The following is a 19,312-nucleotide window of genomic DNA, read 5'->3' as shown; positions in this document are numbered from 1 at the left end:
AACACTACTGACCAGGAACCACGTGTGTGTCCTTTATACAAGATACTATTTTCATTCCTTTTAGGAATTCGATGAGGTGGGAGGTATTCTTTTTACCAGTAAGCCCCAGACTATGGGCCTGTCAGTATTGCGTGCCCAGGGACACCCCAGAAATAAATGACAGAGCTGAGTTTCTGTATCAGGCGCTCTGAGATTAGCCCAAGCCTTCTGGACTGAGGCTGGTCTAAGGTCACAAACTTTCCCCAGGTGACTGCTGCTTGACCTTAAGCCTAGGGATAATGGTGCTGAGATGGCCTCGGGGCAGTAGTGGCACTTGAGTTTGTCACCTAGGATAGAGGTTACAGTGTCTCCTGGGGCCATAACATCATATCTGGTGCAGGAAAGTGGCTGTGTGTCTAGGACACCCATCACCATCTGTGGTTGTCTGACGGCTGCCTCACACACCCGTTCAGCACCTTCTGTGACTGCACTCGGCGGCTGGAGTAGAGTGGTGTGATCTGGGATGGCAATGGTAATACGAGAGACCCTGCTGCCCTGAGTGGAGGCTCACAGCTATTTTTTATTGAGCCGGTAGCCAGGGTCACAGAGTCTGTGCCATTTGCTGGGACCCGGATCAGCTGCTACTGAGGGGCAGCTCTTTTGCTCTGACATCTGACACGATGTCCTATTTGTTGGGTGAGCCCAGGCATTAGGGACTAGGGTGGCAGGTGGTGCAGTGCAGGAGGTGCGGTGCAGGTGTTGCAGTGCAGGTGGTACAGTGTAGCTGGTGCAGGGCAGTGGTGCGGTGCAGGAGGTGCGGTGCAGGTGTTGTAGTGCAGGTGGTGCAGTGCAGGAGGTGCAGTGCAGGAGGTGCAGTGCAGGTGGTGCAGTGCAGGTGGTACAGTACAGGAGGTGCAGTGCAGGTGTTGCAGTGCAGGAAGTGCAGTGTAGGTGGTGCAGTGCAGGTGGCACAGTGTTGGAGCTGATGCCACCAGGCTTTCCCTGTCAGACCCCTTCCATTACACTGCATTTAGATCATTTCTTGTTGGTATAGGCTCTACTACTGGACATGGCTGATTAATCCCCTTAAAGGACATAGTGACCAGTGCTGGAGGTCACAGTGACATCATGTCTCTACCATGATAACGAGCAGGCCTTCTAATGCAGTGAAACCTGGGGAGCTAAGAGTCCTTTGTATTCTGATAGGAAAACCTTTTTTTTTCCTCTACACCATGCCAGCAAGAGGAAGCCTGCTTTCCAATACAAATACTTTTATTTCACAGAGTGGCCTATTGATGCTGCTGACTTGGAGAAGTCAGAAATAATTTTATATGGGGTAGCTAGCAAGGATCCAGTTTCAAAATCCAGGTCCCGATGGATGGGCAGGTGTGGTGGCAAGTGACTGTTTACTCGATTAGCTGAGAGGTTGAGCAAGAGGAAGCGAGAGTTCAAGGTCAGCCTGGGCCCCTGAGTGAGGCCCGTCTCTAAAAACCAAGAAGATGTCACCTTCAGATGACGTTCGAGGTTTTACACATGTTGTACAGGTTCCTTTATGCATGGCTATGATCCCACTCCTGACAAAAGCAACCAGAGGAAGAAGTGCTTACTCTGGCTTGGTACTACCGCTCAGTTTGCGGGGACACATAGTCATCACGGGGCGTGAGCGTGTTGGTTAGAACGGGAGGCAGTCAGTCATACCGTATCCACAGTCAGAGAGCAGAGCGATGAAACCAGTGCCCTCCACTTTCTTGTCGTCCCACCTCAGTTGACCAAGTCTAGAAATCCCTCACAGGCTTACCCTGGGTGATTCTGCATCCTGTTAACCCTCACAGGTTCCATGAGCATTCGTTTAACAGCTGGTTTTACGAGGCGAATTCTCCTTTAGTGATCTTGGCTCCAAGTTGTTCCTTGGCCTTTGAGTTTCAGTGGTAGGAGGATGAACTTAGTGTGGCATCTTGTTTCTTTGGTGCCTCAAAAGCACACGGAACTCCTCTAGGAAGACGACACAGCCATGTGACCCATCACCCCAGCAGGGCCTTCCCTGGGTGCTAGCGGAGTTCCACCATAGAAGAGGGGGCACGGAACTAGTGCAGAAGCCTTGCCTGTGATTTCTAGGTAGTGCTCCACCTTGTTCTGTGAGACTGAGGACTGTTTGGAGAAACACGTAGGGTAGCGACTCCGAAACACACCTGTGCAGGCCAAAGAGAGCCAGCTTGGAGCACACAGCAAGCTCCCAGCACATCTGTCCCTTGTATGTACCTCCCGGGAAATGCCACAGGGGCAGAGATGATTCTCCAGCTGGAGCCTTCCTTGTGAAGAGAGCATTCTGGGGAGTCCACATAGCCTGCCTGCTCACGTTATTCCAGGCTTGGGTTTTGAGTTATGGGGTGTCTTTGCCTGTGGGGGAGTGAGGTTGGGGGCATCCAGGGAACCTCAGTGGACTCTCCTGCTTGTGGAGCCTGTCATAGGCAAGGCATGGCAAGGGTTGGTTAAGTCTTACAGTCTATGGTCTATAGTCAGTCATCTGGGAAGTTGGCCTTTTGGCCAAGACTTTTTGTTTGTTTGTTTTATTTGTTTTTGTCTTGTTTTTTTTTTTTTTTTGGTTTTGTTTTTCAAGACAAGGTATCTCTGTGTAACTCTGGCTATCCTGGAACTCACTCTCTAGACCAGGCTGTCCTTGAACTCAGAGATCTACCTGCCTATACCTCCTGGGTGTTGGGGCCACTGCCTGATGACTTTTTTCTTTTTAAAGTTTATTTTGTTATATTTGTATGAGTGTTTTATGTGCATGCATGTGTGTGTGTGTGTGTATGTATGTATGTATGTATGTATGTATCTATGTATTGCGTGCACCACATGCATGTAGTAGTCAAGGAAGCCAGAAGAGGGCATTGGGTCTTCTGGAAATGGTGTTGGAGACTGTGGCTAGCACGATTGTCACTCGTCTGCATGGAGGCTATAGGGACTTCTGGAGGCTGCAACTGAGGTAATCCTACCCCTGGAGCTCAGATGCAAGGTTAGAGGTCAGCAGTCAATTCCATGGTGACATCTGTGTCTTTGCTTGGGGTTGATTCCTAAGATGTGTCCAGGTTTGCGTTTCCCGGCTCTGTTTTCTAAGTGGCTCTAACTTTCAGCTCAACCTTGGAGGCCAGTGATAGAGTCCCAGGGGAGGAGATGTCCCAGGCAGGGAGAGGTGGAGAAGCCTTATGAAGCAGGTGTGGTCAGTTGTGTGTGCCCCATGGGTTCCTGGGCACTCCACACTGGCTTATTAATTTTTACATTGATGACTCTGAGGTGAGAACAAAGAGGAAATGCTTTTAAATGGTTTCTTTAAAAAGGTCAGAGGATCAATTGCTTCCATGGAGAAAGACTGCGTTCATAATGGTAGGAGACTGAGACCAGCCTTTAAAGTGGGGTTCTCCATGCCATCGATGCTCAGGGAAACTTGGCTTTCCTAAACATCTCTGGCCAAGACTTGCGTTCTGCTCCGACTGTCTGAAAGCAGTGGGATTTGAAAGCCATTTGTGAAAGCTGATGTCTTAGCCACTAATTACAGTGTTTCCTCGGGCCTTGGAATTCAACTTAATTTTTGAACATTCTGTGCAGAGGATCAAATCATAGCTTTGAGTGTGTCAGATTCTTTCCCTAGCACTGAGCCAGCCCCCACCCCACCACCCATAATCTAATGAAAGAAGTCACAGCTCACATCTCCAGGGTCCTTCTGAGGTAGGCAGGTGAGCTCAGCTGCAGATGGTCAGCTCAGAAGGGGTTTTAACTCTCCTGTGCAAACTCTCGGAGGGACAGGGGTGTGTGTGTGTGTGTGTGTGTGTGTGTGTGTGTGTGTGTGTTGTGTATGTGCGCGTGCGAACATGATTGTTTTCACTCTGCTCCACTTCTTGCTCAGGTCGCTTGCTGACTGGGCCACGTGTCATGGGTCATTTTCTTGTTTAGACTTTTAAGGACATTCCAAGGCCACACCAACAGGCTGGGATCAGAAGCCCCTGTTGTCTCTGAGCCATGCGCGCCCGTAATGTAACAGCTCACGCCGAGACTAAGTCATCCAGGGTCCTGCCCGTGCCATTTTGAAGCCGTCCCCACATATCGTGTTCTTTATCTAAGAACAGTTCAATGTGTACTGAGCTTTCTCCTGTAGAATTATAGCACGGTCGTTCTGCACACACATTAGCCCAAGCGTCTGGCCACGACTCATTCCCCTCTCTTAGTTTTTTGACCTACATTTTGTTGATTCTTCTGAACACCACTCTGCTGCCAACTAGGGCTTTGGGGCTCAAGCGTTCTTCTAGCTTCAGCATCTGAGACAGTCGGGATTATCAGGGCAGGCACCACTGTACCTGGCGTTCAGCCATTCATCTGTTTGATGGATTTTTGTCTTGTGATTACGTATATAGGTACATGTGTGAGTGCAGGAGAGGTACAGGTGGTTGTGAATTTCCCGACTCAGGCACTGGACCTTGAGTTGAGGCCTTATGCACTCTTAACTGCCGGCCCAATTCTCTGACACCGTTGTACTTTGGTGGTCCAGTGAGATGCATCTGGTTGACAAAGGTGGCTCTGGATTCCAGTTCCCTGTCTGCCCTTCACTCTACAGTTACTCTTGCTGTCTTACTGTGTTTGAAATGGAAAACACAGAGTTGCTTGCTTAGCAGTGGTTCCCACAGCTGGCGCTGGCCTGGTGGCTATGTCCTCCTGAGTCACTGAACGTGTTCCCTGGTACCAGAGTTGTAGATAAGAAGTAAAGTGACTCCTCCCCCCCTTACAGGATGACCTAATCTTTAATGCTGTGTACTGTCATTGAAAGGGACCTAGTGTGTGCTACCCTCACTGCAAGGAACCTAGCATGTGCTACCATCACTGCAAGGGACCTAGTATGTGCTACCATCACTGCAAGGGACCTAGCATGTGCTACCATCACTGCAAGGGACCTAGCATGTGCTACCATCACTGCAAGGGACCTAGCATGTGCTTGGTGTTTTCAGGTGTATGATGCTAGGAGATGGTCATGATGAAGGGGAGCTGGCTGCATCATGGTGACACAGCAGTTGTTTTCCCACCTGCTTTTATTAGCTTAAATCTTCTATAATGGTCATGTCTGTCCTGGGTAGCCTTTTGGTTACCCTGGGGTGCAGTATGCATAGAAAAAGCAAAGGGATTTCTTATTTCTTCTCTTCTAAAACTAGTTTTCAAATTTCGAGTGGTTCTTAGGCATTCTCCGATGAGGCAGGTGAACATTTGATGGTCCGGACAAGATATTATCTTTAATGAAGTCTGCTGTTCTTGTCTTCTGGGCTTCATCCCTACTTCCCTTTAAGAGGTGATTGTACTGTAGTTAAGGCCTTTTAAATAGACAGAGAGTGTTTATGTGTGTGCGCGCTTGTGTGCATGCATGTGTATGCGTGTGCGTGTGTGTGCGTGTGTGTGTGTGTCTTGTGTATGTGCAGGACAAAGAAAGGTTTTGCGAGTGAGTCTGCTCCTTCCTCCCTGGGTTCCAGGGATCAAACTCGGGTCACCATGCTTGTAGGGCAAGCACTTTGGCCCAGTGAGCCATCGCGATGGCTCGAGGTCACTTGAACAGCTAGTTATGAATCATCTTTTCCTTCAGTGAACACAGCGCTTCCTGAACATTGACTTCTCCCTGTCCCGCTGAGCTGCTGTGCTTTCGTTCTGTGGCTTTGAAACGTCTGGGTTCCTGTGCGCTCTTGTCTGATGCAAGCTGCATGGAAGCATTCCTCTTCGAAACCAACTATGGTCTTGGCAATTTCCACACAGCAGATCCAACATCAGTCTCAGCCACAGAGACGGGACAGGGCAGACAGTGATGTTCGTCTGTGACTGGGCTGTGCTTTCAGGAGCCCTAGGCTAGGGCGGCTCAGGGTCCACAGACTCGGTCATCGGAATCTGCAACTGGAGACTTATGCATAGCCATTGATGCTTTGTGGTCTCACGGTGCTGTCAGGCTGGAAGATCCCAATCAATCTTGCACCTCCCAGATCTTGGTCTGACGGCGCTCCCCAGATCCGCTGTACCCCTCAGTGTCTCTGATCTTTCTCCACTTAACCATTGTTTTCTGTTCACCCCTTTCTGAAGTCTGCCGCCCACTCCTTTCTCCCAGAGGCCCATTGTTTTTTCCATGTTTGCGTTTCACTACAGCATGAGTTTCTCCGACAGCTTCTTCGTTTTCCTGTGTTTTCTTTCTTATGACAAAGATCAGGGACTGTGACATTGGATAGGAAGTATCTCAGGTCCTCGGGGAACATGAAAGAGGCTCCAGACCCCCGTGGGGACAATGCCCCTCAGGCCCTGTAGAGTGAGTTACTCTCTGCAAAGCAGAGCGGTGTGCCCAAGTGCCAAGTGATGCATGCAGGCTGACGACCAAATGCTCCATTGAGAAACAGCGGCCTTCAAGGCCTCAGACGCTGGCTCAGCGGTGTACCTGGGCCTCGTTCCCCCTGTGGCTCCAGATAGCTATGCCTGAGTCCCAACACAAAATTGTAAACTTAGTTAAAACATTCATTTTTCCTGTATATGTAATCTTCTTTTCTTTCAAAATGGGGAGAGAGGACTGGGAGACAGGATTGTGTGGTTCTAACCATATTTTGTAGATGACGGCATGGACTGGAGGAGCCAAAGAAGGGTTGGGGCCTTGAGGGGTCATCCTGGACTCTTAACACTTCTGTGAGAATTCAGTTGAGAGTTTTGGTAGTGAGAAAGGGCAGGAAGATTTTCTGGTAGACACACAGTGGAATTGAAGATGAAGGCTGGACTTTCTTTGAGACAGCCTTTTCTCTGTAGTTCAGTCTAGCTCCGGAGTCTTCCTGCCTCCACCTCCAAATTCTGGGATTATGGGCTTGTATCTGAACACGTCCAGCTACATTTTCACCGTCCCCTCTTCAGGTTCCAGAAAGCTTAATTCTGTTCAGTTAGAAGTTTGATAAACATTTTTGTAGTTGTTCCATTGTTTCTTCTAGGTGAGGGTTGGGGTTAGAGAGGACAGGCCCATTGGAGGAGGGTAAACCTTAGCCAAAACCCATTCTTTAAGAGCCCATAGACTTAAGGGGATTGTTAGAAGGCACCACCCAGCTGGGACACACAGACAGTTCTGCACTGGAGTCCCGCCTCTCAGTGGCTACCCCTTTTCCTGTATTTACCAAGCCTTCTGTTGATTTCTCTGGCACTCTTCACGGTCCATGAGTCACACCCAGTCAGGAGAATTGTGCGGCAGCAGCAACTTCACGCCTGCATTTAGAGTCTCAGGCAAATGTGGAAGGAGTTTCCCCGGGCTCCCGGCGGAGGGTCCAGGCTAGCATGCTGTTGGCAGGCCCAGGTTAGTGTGCTGTTGGCCCAAGCTGTCCTGGCTTATCCTAGGCTCTGTGAACAGCATGACCTCCTTGACTCTCAGGGTTCTGGCTTAGTGAACACCACCCAGCCATTGTGATCACGGCGTCAAGTACTCTTGCATTAATTCTCTGTGCATCCTGATTTGGTGACAGATGTGACAAGGAGCCTCTTTGGGCCTGGGATCTGATGACCTTGTGACCTTTACTGTAGCCCTTCCATTGAGTAGAATGTCTTTCTGTATAATTCATAGAACGTCTGTGACTTCGTGGAAGGCAGTGTGTGCTGTGTGTGTGTGTGTGTGTGTGTGTGTGTGTGTGTGTGCACGCGCACGCGCATGTGTATGTACAGAGTGAGGTATTTGATGTCATGGCTCATTTGAGGGACTGAGGCTCCTATAAATGTCCTGACTGGGGACCAGCTGGCTGGGATGATGCGTTAACTTTCTGTTTCTGTTCTTCCTCTTTTCTTTCCCGGCTGGTTATGGGTTAGGCTCCTTACTTCATATGGATAGAAAATAACCATCAAAAGCAAACTTGTCAGCCATTTGCGTGTCTATGTTGCTTGAAAGGAAAAGGTGTTCAAGTGAAATGTTTGAAAGGTTTCCAAGCCTGGCTTTTTGTCCTTGAGGAGGAGGAAATGGTGTGGGCCTACATGTTTACTTTTGGTGACTTGGATTTGCAGTGAGTGTTTGGTTTCTTTTCATCTCTATAAAGATTTGCAGGGAGGAAGTGGGTTAAGGAGGGTGAGTCAGGAAACTCAACCTGTTGGGTACTGAACATTCAGATTCTTCATGCTGGCCAGAAAATGGCTTTCCCTTAGCTTCAGTAGCTAAACCCCAGATCATCTCCCCTCATTGGTATGGAGTTTTTATTTTTGTTTTAGAGAATAGATGGTTATTAATATTGATTTATAATGAATACCTTGTGCTTGCTTTAAGGCTAGAAGAAAACCACTCATGCTAATAGCTTTTAGCTAGCCATTTATGACATGTTTAAGTTTTGACTCCAGGCTGCCCCAGTGAAGGTGGTACACTGGGCACTTCAGTGTCTAGGGGATAGAGACATGCTGTACCCATCTCCTTTGGACTTTGGAAACCGGCATCTTTTACCACACACAGCAGAAGGTCTGCGGTGCGCCCATGTGCAGAGCCTGGGCTGAGGAAGGTTGCAAGGGTCTCTTTTTTGACCCGAGTTGTGCAGATACTTTAGCTGATAGCGACTGGAGCAAGAGGAGGAGGAGGTGGCATGAGTGTGCCTCTTATGAATGGGCCATCCTTTCGTTTCCTGGTAGGCTGGGTGGAACATTTCAAGGTCTTAGGAAACAGGGATGGAGTGGGGGAGAGCTGGCAAACGACCAGCCCTTTTCCTTTTCCGCTACTAATCCCCTGTCGTCCTTGCTCCCCCAATTCATTTTTTTTTTTTTTTTTTGGTTCTTTTTTTCGGAGCTGGGGACCGAACCCAGGGCCTTGCACTTCCTAGGCAAGCGCTCTACCACTGAGCTAAATCCCCAACCCCTCCCCCAATTCATTTTATGACATGATTTTTTTTTTTCTGGCACCCCACCAGTTGTGTTTTAAAGCTGACTAACTTGTGTTGAGCATGCGCCTGGACCAATCACAGTGCGCTGTTGTCTTTGAGCCTGTGTTGAGCATGCACCTGGACCAATCACAGTGCTCTGTTGTCTTTGAGCCTGTGTTGAGCATGCACCTGAACCAATCACAGTGCGCTGTTGTCTTTGAGCCTGTGTTGAGCATGCGCCTGGACCAATCACAGTGCGCTGTTGTCTTTGAGTTGAGCATGCACCTGGACCAATCACAGTGCTCTGTTGTCTTTGCACCTGGACCAATCACAGTGCGCTCTTGTCTTTGAACCTGTGTTGAGCATGCACCTGGACCAATCACAGTACGCTGTTGTCTTTGCACCTGGACCAATCACAGTACGCTGTTGTCTTTGAGCCTGTGTTGAGCATGCACCTGGACCAATCACAGTACGCTGTTGTCTTTGAGCCTGTGATGAGCATGCGCCTGGACCAATCACAGTGCGCTGATGTCTTTGAGCCTGCGATGTTTGAGTTCAGGCTTGCAAGAATGCTCTCACTTGCTGCAGTAGTGATGAACACGGTTTCTTTCCCCTTAGGAGAGGGGCGAGCGACCTACGGATGTGAGGCGTGTACTGTGAAACGGTGGTGCGGTTTTTAGTTCTAATGGATGCTGTTTGTTTTTTCTTCTAGGAGACCACCCGAGTAGTTCAGCCCATATTTTTAGGGAAAATTATTGATTATTTTGAGAAGTATGACTCTGACGACTCGGCCGCTTTGCACACAGCTTACGGCTACGCGGCGGTGCTGTCGCTGTGCACGCTCATCCTGGCCATACTACATCACTTGTATTTCTACCACGTGCAGTGCGCCGGGATGAGGATACGGGTCGCCATGTGCCACATGATTTACCGGAAGGTAAGTGACCTGGCTTGTGGGACATGCCCTTCACGTGGAAGTTTCCTGTAAGTCACAATCATATAACAAACTGGGGGCTGTGGCCCATGCCCGCACTCAGTGCCGAGGAACCCGGAGCAGGAAGATCACAATCTCAAGGCCATAAAAACAAACCACGCTGAGGAAATTTTCTGTTTGGCTTGGGCTTCAGAATTTATTGTTGTTACTTATTCTGCAAACTTTCCCGGTATAACCTGGACGTCTCTTCTTACTATCAGATTGTGGTTGCTTACGGTGACGGCCGGCCAGTCTGTTGGATTTATGGTGAAATCCAGGTTAAGAAATAAATGCAGGATTGATTTTTAAGCGTTTTTACAGCTAAATCTCATAACTGTCCCTATGAAAGTCTTACGCTGTTCACCAAAGCCTTCACAGCATCAGTGTTGTTACAAACTGAGCTTTAGGGAGGCAGGGTCTTCAGAACTAAACCTAGGAGAACACACTGAGAAAGGAAATTATGAGTGTTTACCTCTCACATGCCTCTGGAGGTGTACGTGGGTATGGTGCCTGTGCCTGTACACCTGCCTGTGTCTTTCTCTCTCTCTCTCTCTCTCTCTCTCTCTCTCTCTCTCTCTCTCTCTCTCTCTGTGTGTGTGTGTATTATGTGTAATTATGTTAACCTAATTTTCTTCAAGGAAATGTATAAGTAGAGGGCATGTTATAGTTGTGTGGCTTGGGTATAAAATATTTATTTTAAACTGAGAAAAGTAGTTCTGGGGGCTGGAGAACTAGCTCAGCGGTTAAGAACATCGGCTGCTTGTCCAGAGGACCCAGGTTCAATTCCTAGCACCCATGGCAGCTCACAACTGTCTGGAACTCCAGTTCCTGGGGGACTCACCCTCACACAGACATATACGTGCAGGCAAAACACCAATGCACATTAAATTTAAAGAAAAAGTATTTAAAGAAAAAGTAGTTTTGAAGAAAACCGTCTCCATGTACCTTGTTCTGATTCTTAAAATGTGTGTGTCTTTCTCCCCCTGAAGTCCACGACAGGGCCCGGTGTGCTATGCCTTTGTGCCGGGGCTGCCACATTATTCCGGGTTTGTGTTGATTGGAACAGTTACAAAGGATATCAGTAGAAAGCTGCCGCCATCAAATGGATGGGTGAGCCTCATAGGGAGCTCTGACGGCTCTGTCAAGGTCTTGCACATCACTCTACCTGTTTTCACTGTTTTAAAAAATTTATTTTATTCTATGTGTGCGCACACACACACACACACACACACACACACACACACACACACACGCTGCCTGAAGACCATAATTGCTGACCCCCTTTGCTAATTTTATTTAGTCGAGGTGGCATTCAGATAAGATCCCGTGATTGAAGTCACTCATTGTTTACCTTTCTCTGGTGTACCTGGAACGCCCGTGGATTTTCTCAGCAAATACGAAGTATCCTCTTCCTTTGACCAGTCTTTCCAGTCTTACGGCTATGTGGCTCATGGAGGCCCGGCACCTTAGGATCTCTTTTATGCTCTAGCGAAGACAGTATTTTCTTGATCTGTGACAAGGGGCTATAATAGTGCCTCAGGTCTTCTCCAAGGGGTCTTCGCCACCATCACCATCATGTCCGAGGCTTCCTCTTGTACCACTCAGGAGAATATTGAAGTTTCTCTGTAATTTGTCTAGGTTTTAGTCTTCCTAGATGCTGATCAGTTCCCCCGAGTTCTTAGGAGTTTTCATTCCCACCGTGGTGGACACCGTAATTACAGTCTGGTGTGAGGTGTCCGTCCGTTCAGGCAGTCAGGGCTCCTGTGCAGGTGAGTTGACCTGTTTTTCTTCTTAGTTCCTCTGTCAACACTGCGGAGTGGGCCTTCGGGAAATCTGATCTAGCTTGGCAGATTTGTTCACCTGACTGTAAGGAAACGTCTCCCAGAGGTATTCGTTTGTCAGTGTGGTTATCCCCGAAAAAAAAAAAAATCTCTTTATGAAGTGCACAGTTGCTGTGGTCAGAGACTTAGCCTGAAACCCTAGACACGTGGGAAAGATGAATTTCCTCTTGGCTGCCTTGTGCAGGATGTATGTCGCGGTGAAGCATAAGACTCCTCATCTCGGGAGGACCGCTCCCGTGGGGCTGAAGCGAGCCTGGGTGTGTTTTCTGGAAGGCCCTTCTGCATATGCTTGTAGTTCATGCCAGGATTCAGTGCCCAATCCACGAGGAGAAATCAGTTTGGGCGGTGTAAACGGAGTGACTGTTAATGCCATCATGGTAGTATGTGTGGTTGAATGACCTTGCGGGATGGAGCTTATATACAAATGGCTTGTTGATCTGGAGACACGGCTTGGTGGAGAGCGAGAACGAGCTTCTCATTCAAGTGTGAGGACCAGGATTTAGATCGTTCCCTAGGCCCTACAAAAAAGGCAGGTGGCATGGCAGCTTGGCCCATCTGTAGTCTCAGCACTTAGGAAGTGGACACAAGGGACCTCCTGGGCAAGTTGAATTGGCAGCCTTTGGGTTTTCTGAGAGACCGTGCCTTAGTCAATTAGGTGGAGAAGAATTCCTAAAGAACCTGGTGTCTCTGCTCTCCATGTGCATATGCAGTGCGCACGCACACGCACACGCACACGCACACACGCACAGGCACACACACACACACACGCTCACACATGCACACACACATGCACACACACATACACACACTCACACATACACACTCATACTCATACACACTCATACACACACACACGCACGTACACACACATACACACTCACACACATACACACACATACACACTCATACACACATGCACGTACACACATACACACACTCACACACACGCACACACACACACACACACACACACACTGAGACAACTAGTCATGTATTTACTTTCACAGCTTTAATAAAGTTATATTAATATTGGAATACCCTATTCACTCATTTTGGAAAGCGACTGTGAGTTGCCAGCCCCATTCCTGGGAGAACTGCTGTTACCTCTATGGGGAGGCCGCTGTCTTTTCTTTACTGGTTGACTGAATGCAGAAGGAAGGGACTTCTGAGGCCTCCGGTGGCATAGGGTTTGCACTTGGGCTTCAGCGTGAGAGAATGCCAGGCTGGATGGAGATGGCAGCTCTAGTTGAGGTGAGAATGAGCCGAAGGTGGCTGGGACACTTCGTCCCCAGGGTCTCCTGGGCCTGGGTCTCTCCTTTTCTCAGAGCTTGACTCAGGGTCTTCATAGACAAGGGCTAGCATCTATCTTTCATCCACACAGGATGACAGTCTCAACACGGGAGCGGGTCCTACCACTGTGCTTTTCATTATAGAATACCCCAGGCACAGAGCGTTTCTCCCCTCAGATCACTGGCTTGGTTGGCCGGGGGCCTCCTGACTTTGTGTCTCTGAAGAAGCACAGCAGTTTCCTGTTGGGACTGATTTCTCAGGAGTGCATTTTGAGGGCGGCTGGATGTCTTGCTCTGAATGCCAAGCCCAGGTACGAGCGTGTCTGTGTTAGTCTCCCGCTTGCTCCACGGAGCGGATTACCCGACAGTATCCATTCTGGATAGATTTGCTGGTCTTCACTAACTTTAAAAGAACTCCATGAATGGAAAGCCGGAGGGAGGAGACTTGTCCATACCAACCTCTGAGGTGAGCTGGCTCTGCACGCGCTTCTCATTCCTGCCGTACCTCTGTCTTCCCATGATGCTTGTGTTCACTCGATTGACAGCTTAGGTCATGGGCTTCCTCGGGATTGGGGAAAGGCAATTGGTTGGCAGTCTATGATGTCAGGTCCATGATTCTCAGATCGAAATTGATTTTGTTTTTATTTTAATTATTTTATTTTTATTTTATTTTAGTTCAATGTAGACTATGCTGTCCTATATTTAGACGGGGCAATGTGGAATGCCCAATCTTCAAACATTTTGGCCTTCCCAAAGCGAGGGACATCATGTGGCTCGATCTGATATTTTATCTGTCGGTCTGTGGCTAAGCTTTTTCTCTGAAGCTGGTAGGGAGGACCCTGAGGGTGTTGTTAGAGAGAAACCATGTGGTGTTTATAGTAAGCGATACTTTGGCAGGGCACTCTGTCCCCCTGTCTGTCCTCTTGTTATTATCTTAACATTTGACAGTGAGAATGGACTAGCGGTGCTTTTGTACACCGTCTTAACGGTTTAACGTTTTTCTTCTAAATCTTTTATTATTTTATTTCTGATATGTGCTTGCATCTGGCCTGAGTGTTTCACGGGACATTAACCCTATCAATCTTGTAAGAGAGTGCTGAGAGGACTGTCTTAATTTCCGTGGTCAGAAACGTAAGCCAGCGAGACGAGGAGTGCTTTTCCCTAAGGGATATTACTGCTGCTGCTGCTTCTGCGATTGACATGGATGTCAGCTGCCTCCTGCCAGCTGGTCACTCGGTGGCCTGTGAGAGAATACTGTATGTAGCTCAATGGGTTCTAAATTGTGCTGCTTTAATGGATTCATGTGGGGGAAATCTTTAACCCCACCTTGATGCCGGCTTCTCCCTGCAGATACTATTTAGGGTGAGGTTTTAAAGGTAACACTAGGAAGCCTCGCATGCATATTCATCTTAACTTTCAGTACATGGTGGTAGCCTGTGGCGTATAGCTTCATCCCCCTCAGTAGTGAATGAAAGCGCGGATCGCAGGCACATACCTCAGTAATACAGTCCTGTCAGCCTGGAGGGAGAGTCTGAGACGGCCTGGTTCTCCTGTGGAGGAGTGCCTATGAGTCGAGTCAGGCGTCTAGGTCCTGATAAGACAGACACACAGCAGTGGCATGCCAGGTGGGTGGACCTTGTAACCCTGGGATGCCAGGAGTTACTAGGCCTGAATTTCAGTCTCATTCCCCACCCCCTTTTCTAGCTGTAAAATTTTAGATGTTAATTTTTCACATCCTCGGGTTCCCCATCTTTAAAATGGCCTAAATTAGACTTGCCTCATGGGCGTTTTGTCCCCAGGATAGAATGGCACTTGGTGCAGAATAACCATATCGTTAACCATATCATTGCCAGGTAACCATCTGGGTGCGGTTCTAAGAGCACATCTGAGGCTCTCTTTGGAGATCTCGTATGTGAAGCCCAGTTGTCCCCTTTCTAGTTCTTTTCCTCAGGAAAACAGCTCCAGGCTTACAAGTGTCCTCATTTGTAAAAACAAACATGGCATGAGTTCCCACCTCACATGTTTGTGTTAAAGACTCATGGGTCTGTCTGTCCGTCCGTCCATCTGTCTGTCTGCGGAGGGCAGTCAGGATGGGGTCTGACATGCAGCAAGTGTTCCCACATTCCTCTTGTCTCTGTCATTGGCACCGGGTCCTGGGAGGTTTGAAGACACATCATTGGGTAAGTCTTGGCAAGGGTGCGAAGTGGCGTGCAATCTGGTAGACTTACGGCTTATGGGCTGGTCCTGAGGTTGGTGGGAATGGGTGGGGTGTCAGCATCCGGGTAGGACATGTTTCGAACACTGCTGAGATAGAAGGATGTAGGGGGAGGTGCTGATGCTAAGGTCTGGTTCCCTAGTTGGTTCTTGATTTTTGTTAATAAAGAAGGCGGGAGCCACTTGCTGGGAGGAGGATATAGAGGGGACTTCCGGATCCCAAGAGGAAAAGGGAGACACAGGGAAAGAGAAGGGGCTTTTCGGCCTGGCTTTGGAAGGAGAAACATGAAACAATCTTAAGATCTTGGGGAAGCTAGAACCAGTGGCCTCTGCCACTGGTGGATAGCCAAGGAGGTCGGCAGAGGGTAGCTGATGCAGGCTAGCTGATGAGTTTAGGGCAGGAGATTGTGTGCTGAGCAGCTGTGCTAGCTGACAAGTTCAAAGGTAATAAAGTTGTCTGAGTGTTTCTCATTGATGGAGCAAAGGTGTGTGTGTGTGTGTGTGTGTGTGTGTGTGTGTGTGTTGGGGGAGAGACAGAGACAGAGAGACAGAGAGAGACAGAGAGAGACAGAGAGAGAGAGAGAGAGAGAGAGAGAGAGAGAGAGAGAGAGAGACTGAGACTGAGACTGAGACTGGGTCGGTGATGGTGGCTTGGCAAAGCTATGCCAGGAGAAACACAAGGGAACCGGGAGAGGCCAGAACACGGGCAGCACCTCCTAGGAAACGCAGTAGCATTTCTTTTAAAAATTACATGCAACAGAAGTATGGAGAAGAAATTAAGGACAGTGTCATATCCGGTCCCCTTGATGGAAGACCCTGACGGTAAGGTTAAGGCAGGGGTTGGTGGTGGAGAGTGGGTTCATGGGTAGGGTGGAGTAGGTAAGGTACAGAGTGGAGGATGTGCGTTTAGCTGACAAATGGTGGCCATTGACTTTTAGAGAAAGGAATGGAATGATCAGAACACAGCTCCGTGCATTGGTAGCTTTCAGCCTGATGCTGTGAGGGGTCCAAGGGAATGATCTCGGGAATGAACAGAATTCAAACAGGAGTTGTAGCGGAGTCTCTCATGGGCCTTTGTCATGGCCGTCGCTCACGGTGTTACTCACTGGATGAGGCATGTCCTTCTCAGGGACAGCTCCTGGTGTCCTGGGAGGAGGGACCTACGAGGTACTGTGAGAAAACATCTCATCTAATGCAGTTCACCCGATGTGACAACACGGGGAATAAACCTTTAGTAAGTTAAGTGGGGAGCCAGGAGGATGTCTGTGTTGGTTCAGTTCCTGCTTCACAGTCATGAGTGCCTGGATTTGCATCCCCAGTGGCGTACGTACCCAGTTGCATCGTGGCACTACGTATGTGATCCCACTGCCAGGAGGATCAAGGACCTGAGGACCCTGGAGCTTGTGGAATCAGTGAGCTCCAGTCTCACTGTAGACCTTGGGAAGAACGAGAGGGGGTCACTCTACATTGGCCTGCCCGCTACCCACTATGTGGATGTGCACTAGGTCTCGATAAAAATAAAAGTGTCCGTACTTGCGTCCCATGCGTACACTGGTGGTCACTAGTTCCAGCTCCAGCAGGCCATTTAGCGCTAATTATCTCAGCAGCTCCACGCTGCCCCCATCTGCTTTCTGACCCGCTGTCCAAGAGCCTTTCCAACACGGCACCCTGTCAGGCACCCCACCCTCACTCACAGCTCTCCTGGCTGGTTTCCACCACACCATGCATACACAACCCAAGTCTGTGGCTGGCCCTGTGCGTTTGGCCACCATAACACTCTCTTGAACTCAGTTAAGTCGCCACATGAAAGAACACATCATACAATATCCTCCAGTCCAATATGTCAGCACAAAATCCTGTGTACATCCATCCCTTAAGAATAGTCGTAACCTGTAATATGTGCTGATAGGAGTCTTAACATGTTCCTCCATGTTAACACGTCTCCATGTTCTCTCAGCTGCCTCCTCTCCTCTCCTCTCTTCTCTAAAACTCTTCTCCCACCCATCCTTCCTTCTCGTCCAATGACAGGCCTTGTTCTATCCTGTACCTGCCTTTACCTGCATAATGACATCATCCTACACACACGTACACAGGAACACATACATGTACCAATCATTGTTGAAACCTTGAACTTCCTTTAGCCTGCTGTTTCCGTATTACTGTTCTTCCAGTAATGACCCAGACTCCATTGTCTCAAAATGTATTATTTGTCAGGTTCTCTGACCTCTGTCCACACCCATTACTAGATGGACTGTGCGTTCAGACCACATGCAGGTTTGTCCCTGTGGTGACATGTTGACATCACCATCTCACTGCTCCCAACAGTCCATCAGGGGAGTGCCTGTGTATTCCAGACTTACGATGAAAGATACCCGTTCTCGTGGTTTGCCTTTCACAGACAGCAGTTGCCTCCTTGGCTCATGCTTTGAGGTATACACCCCAAAACTAATCTTCATATGGGTTTGGGGATCACCCTTAGGCAGTTGACTATAAGCAATGCCCTTTGCCACTTCTTGGGAGCTGATCCCATTGTAGCTATGAGTTGCAGCACCCCTAAAGGTAGACTCTGTTAAGATTTTACTAATTGCTAGCGTCAAAGGAAATGCCAGTAGTTTTTGGCAAAAGTTTCTATAAAAATTATTGTATGTTTCCACCAAAAGTTAGTATATTCACCCCCCCATAAGAAATTTTTCTATGTTTTGGATGTATGAAATACCACTTAATATTAAGTCTTCTGTTTCTATACAAATGAAGTTCTTCTCCTCCTCCTCCTCCTCCCCCTCCTCCTTCTCCTCCTCCTCCTCCTCCTTGCTTGACTACTGTAGAGTCAACTCAAGAGTAAGAATTACTTATATAGAATGTATCTTTGGTATCTGAGTTTTGACATGCATAAAGAGTACTTCTTGTCACTGAGGTCTTGAGAATCTTCCTTAGAATGTCTCTTTCTGCTCTTTTCTTCATTGTCAGCTTGGCCTCCTTGTCTCTGCTCCAGATCACCACTGATTAAGTTTCCACCATCAACAGATTGACTTTTGCTTCAGCATTGGTAGAATAGGTGGATTCATGCTGTGGATCTTGGACTTTTCCTTCTCTCTGTAGAATGCTTTTGAGTTTTTTTTTTAAAATTTTTTTTCAAACCATCCTGTCTAGTGATTGTTTCTACTGATTCATTTTTTGAGAAAAGGTCTCGCTTCGTAGCCTGTGTTAGCCTCCAACCCCAGCTGAACCTTCTCGTTTTAGACTGCCAAGCTAAAGTTAAGCTAAGCTAAGGTTACAGGCATGAGACACCCGTCTAGGTTGGTGGATATTTTTCTTCCTGATTGTAGGGTTCAGCTTGCTTCCGGCTTTGGCTACTAGAAGTAAAGATCCCGTCATTGGTCTTATGAGTTTGTTGGTAAAGGTGCCATCTGTAGCATGTAATTACTAAAAGTCGATCCACATTATCGCCATCTTGGCACTGGCAGGAGTCTCACTCTGTTCCCAGCCTGGCATGTAGCCAGAGTCCGCATGTTTTCCCCAGCTAAAACCTCTTCAGAGCTCCGAGATAGCTCTCTTGGTCCCCTCGGGCAGCTATGGGTGTGCATGGGCAGCTTGGGTCCCACGGGCAGCCCGTGCTCCTCTGCGGTTACCTTTCCCCTGGGGCTCAGTCCTTGCCTGATCTTCCCATCCCAAAGCCTGGCCTAATTCTGCCTTGGCCTCGTTCTTTCCCTCTGGCCCACTTGCGTCTCCTCAGAATGGAAAACACCAGACAATGTTATTTTAGAATCGACAGATAACACAACCGCTGGGCTCGGATTCTATCATCCTAAACTCATCAACTATTCTATGTTAGAAATCTTCCAGGGGCAGATTCTGGTGGATTTCCCCACCAGATCTAACAGCTTTCGCTCCTGCCTGTGCCCAAAAGGAACCATCCTCCTCCTACCTTCCCTCTCACCTCGGACCTGGAATGCCTGCCTCTTCGTCACCCAGGTGTTGGCTTCTTGTCACCTTTATTAGCCAATCGATTAATTAGGGAAAAATTCCTCTGCAGCTGTCAATGTTTAAGAGTCTGTTAATACTAAAAGCCCCATCAATGGTCTTATGAGTCTGTTAGGAAAGGTACTATCAGACGGTCTCACGAGTCTGCTAGAATGTGCTGTC

The 19,312-nt window shown here is 48.4% G+C and overlaps 1 protein-coding gene across 4 annotated transcripts in view; it reads left to right on the top strand.

The window, feature by feature from the left end:
- Window positions 1–19,312, top strand: part of Abcc4 (ATP binding cassette subfamily C member 4) — a 234,972-nt gene that overhangs the window by 46,726 nt on the left and 168,934 nt on the right. For 2 of the 4 annotated variants that reach the window (XM_087584853.1, NM_133411.1), the window contains 1 exon segment: window positions 9,565–9,789. In XM_087584853.1, the coding sequence (XP_087440979.1) occupies window positions 9,565–9,789 (225 nt within the window). 4 annotated transcript variants of the gene reach the window in all.

This window comes from Rattus norvegicus, chromosome 15 (assembly GCF_021556685.1).
Source record: "Rattus norvegicus strain SHRSP/BbbUtx chromosome 15, alternate assembly SHRSP_T2T, whole genome shotgun sequence".
In the NCBI taxonomy this organism is placed as follows: Eukaryota; Metazoa; Chordata; class Mammalia; order Rodentia; family Muridae; genus Rattus; species Rattus norvegicus.
Note: the sequence above shows the minus strand (reverse complement) of the source record. Positions and strands in the feature narration are given on the sequence as shown.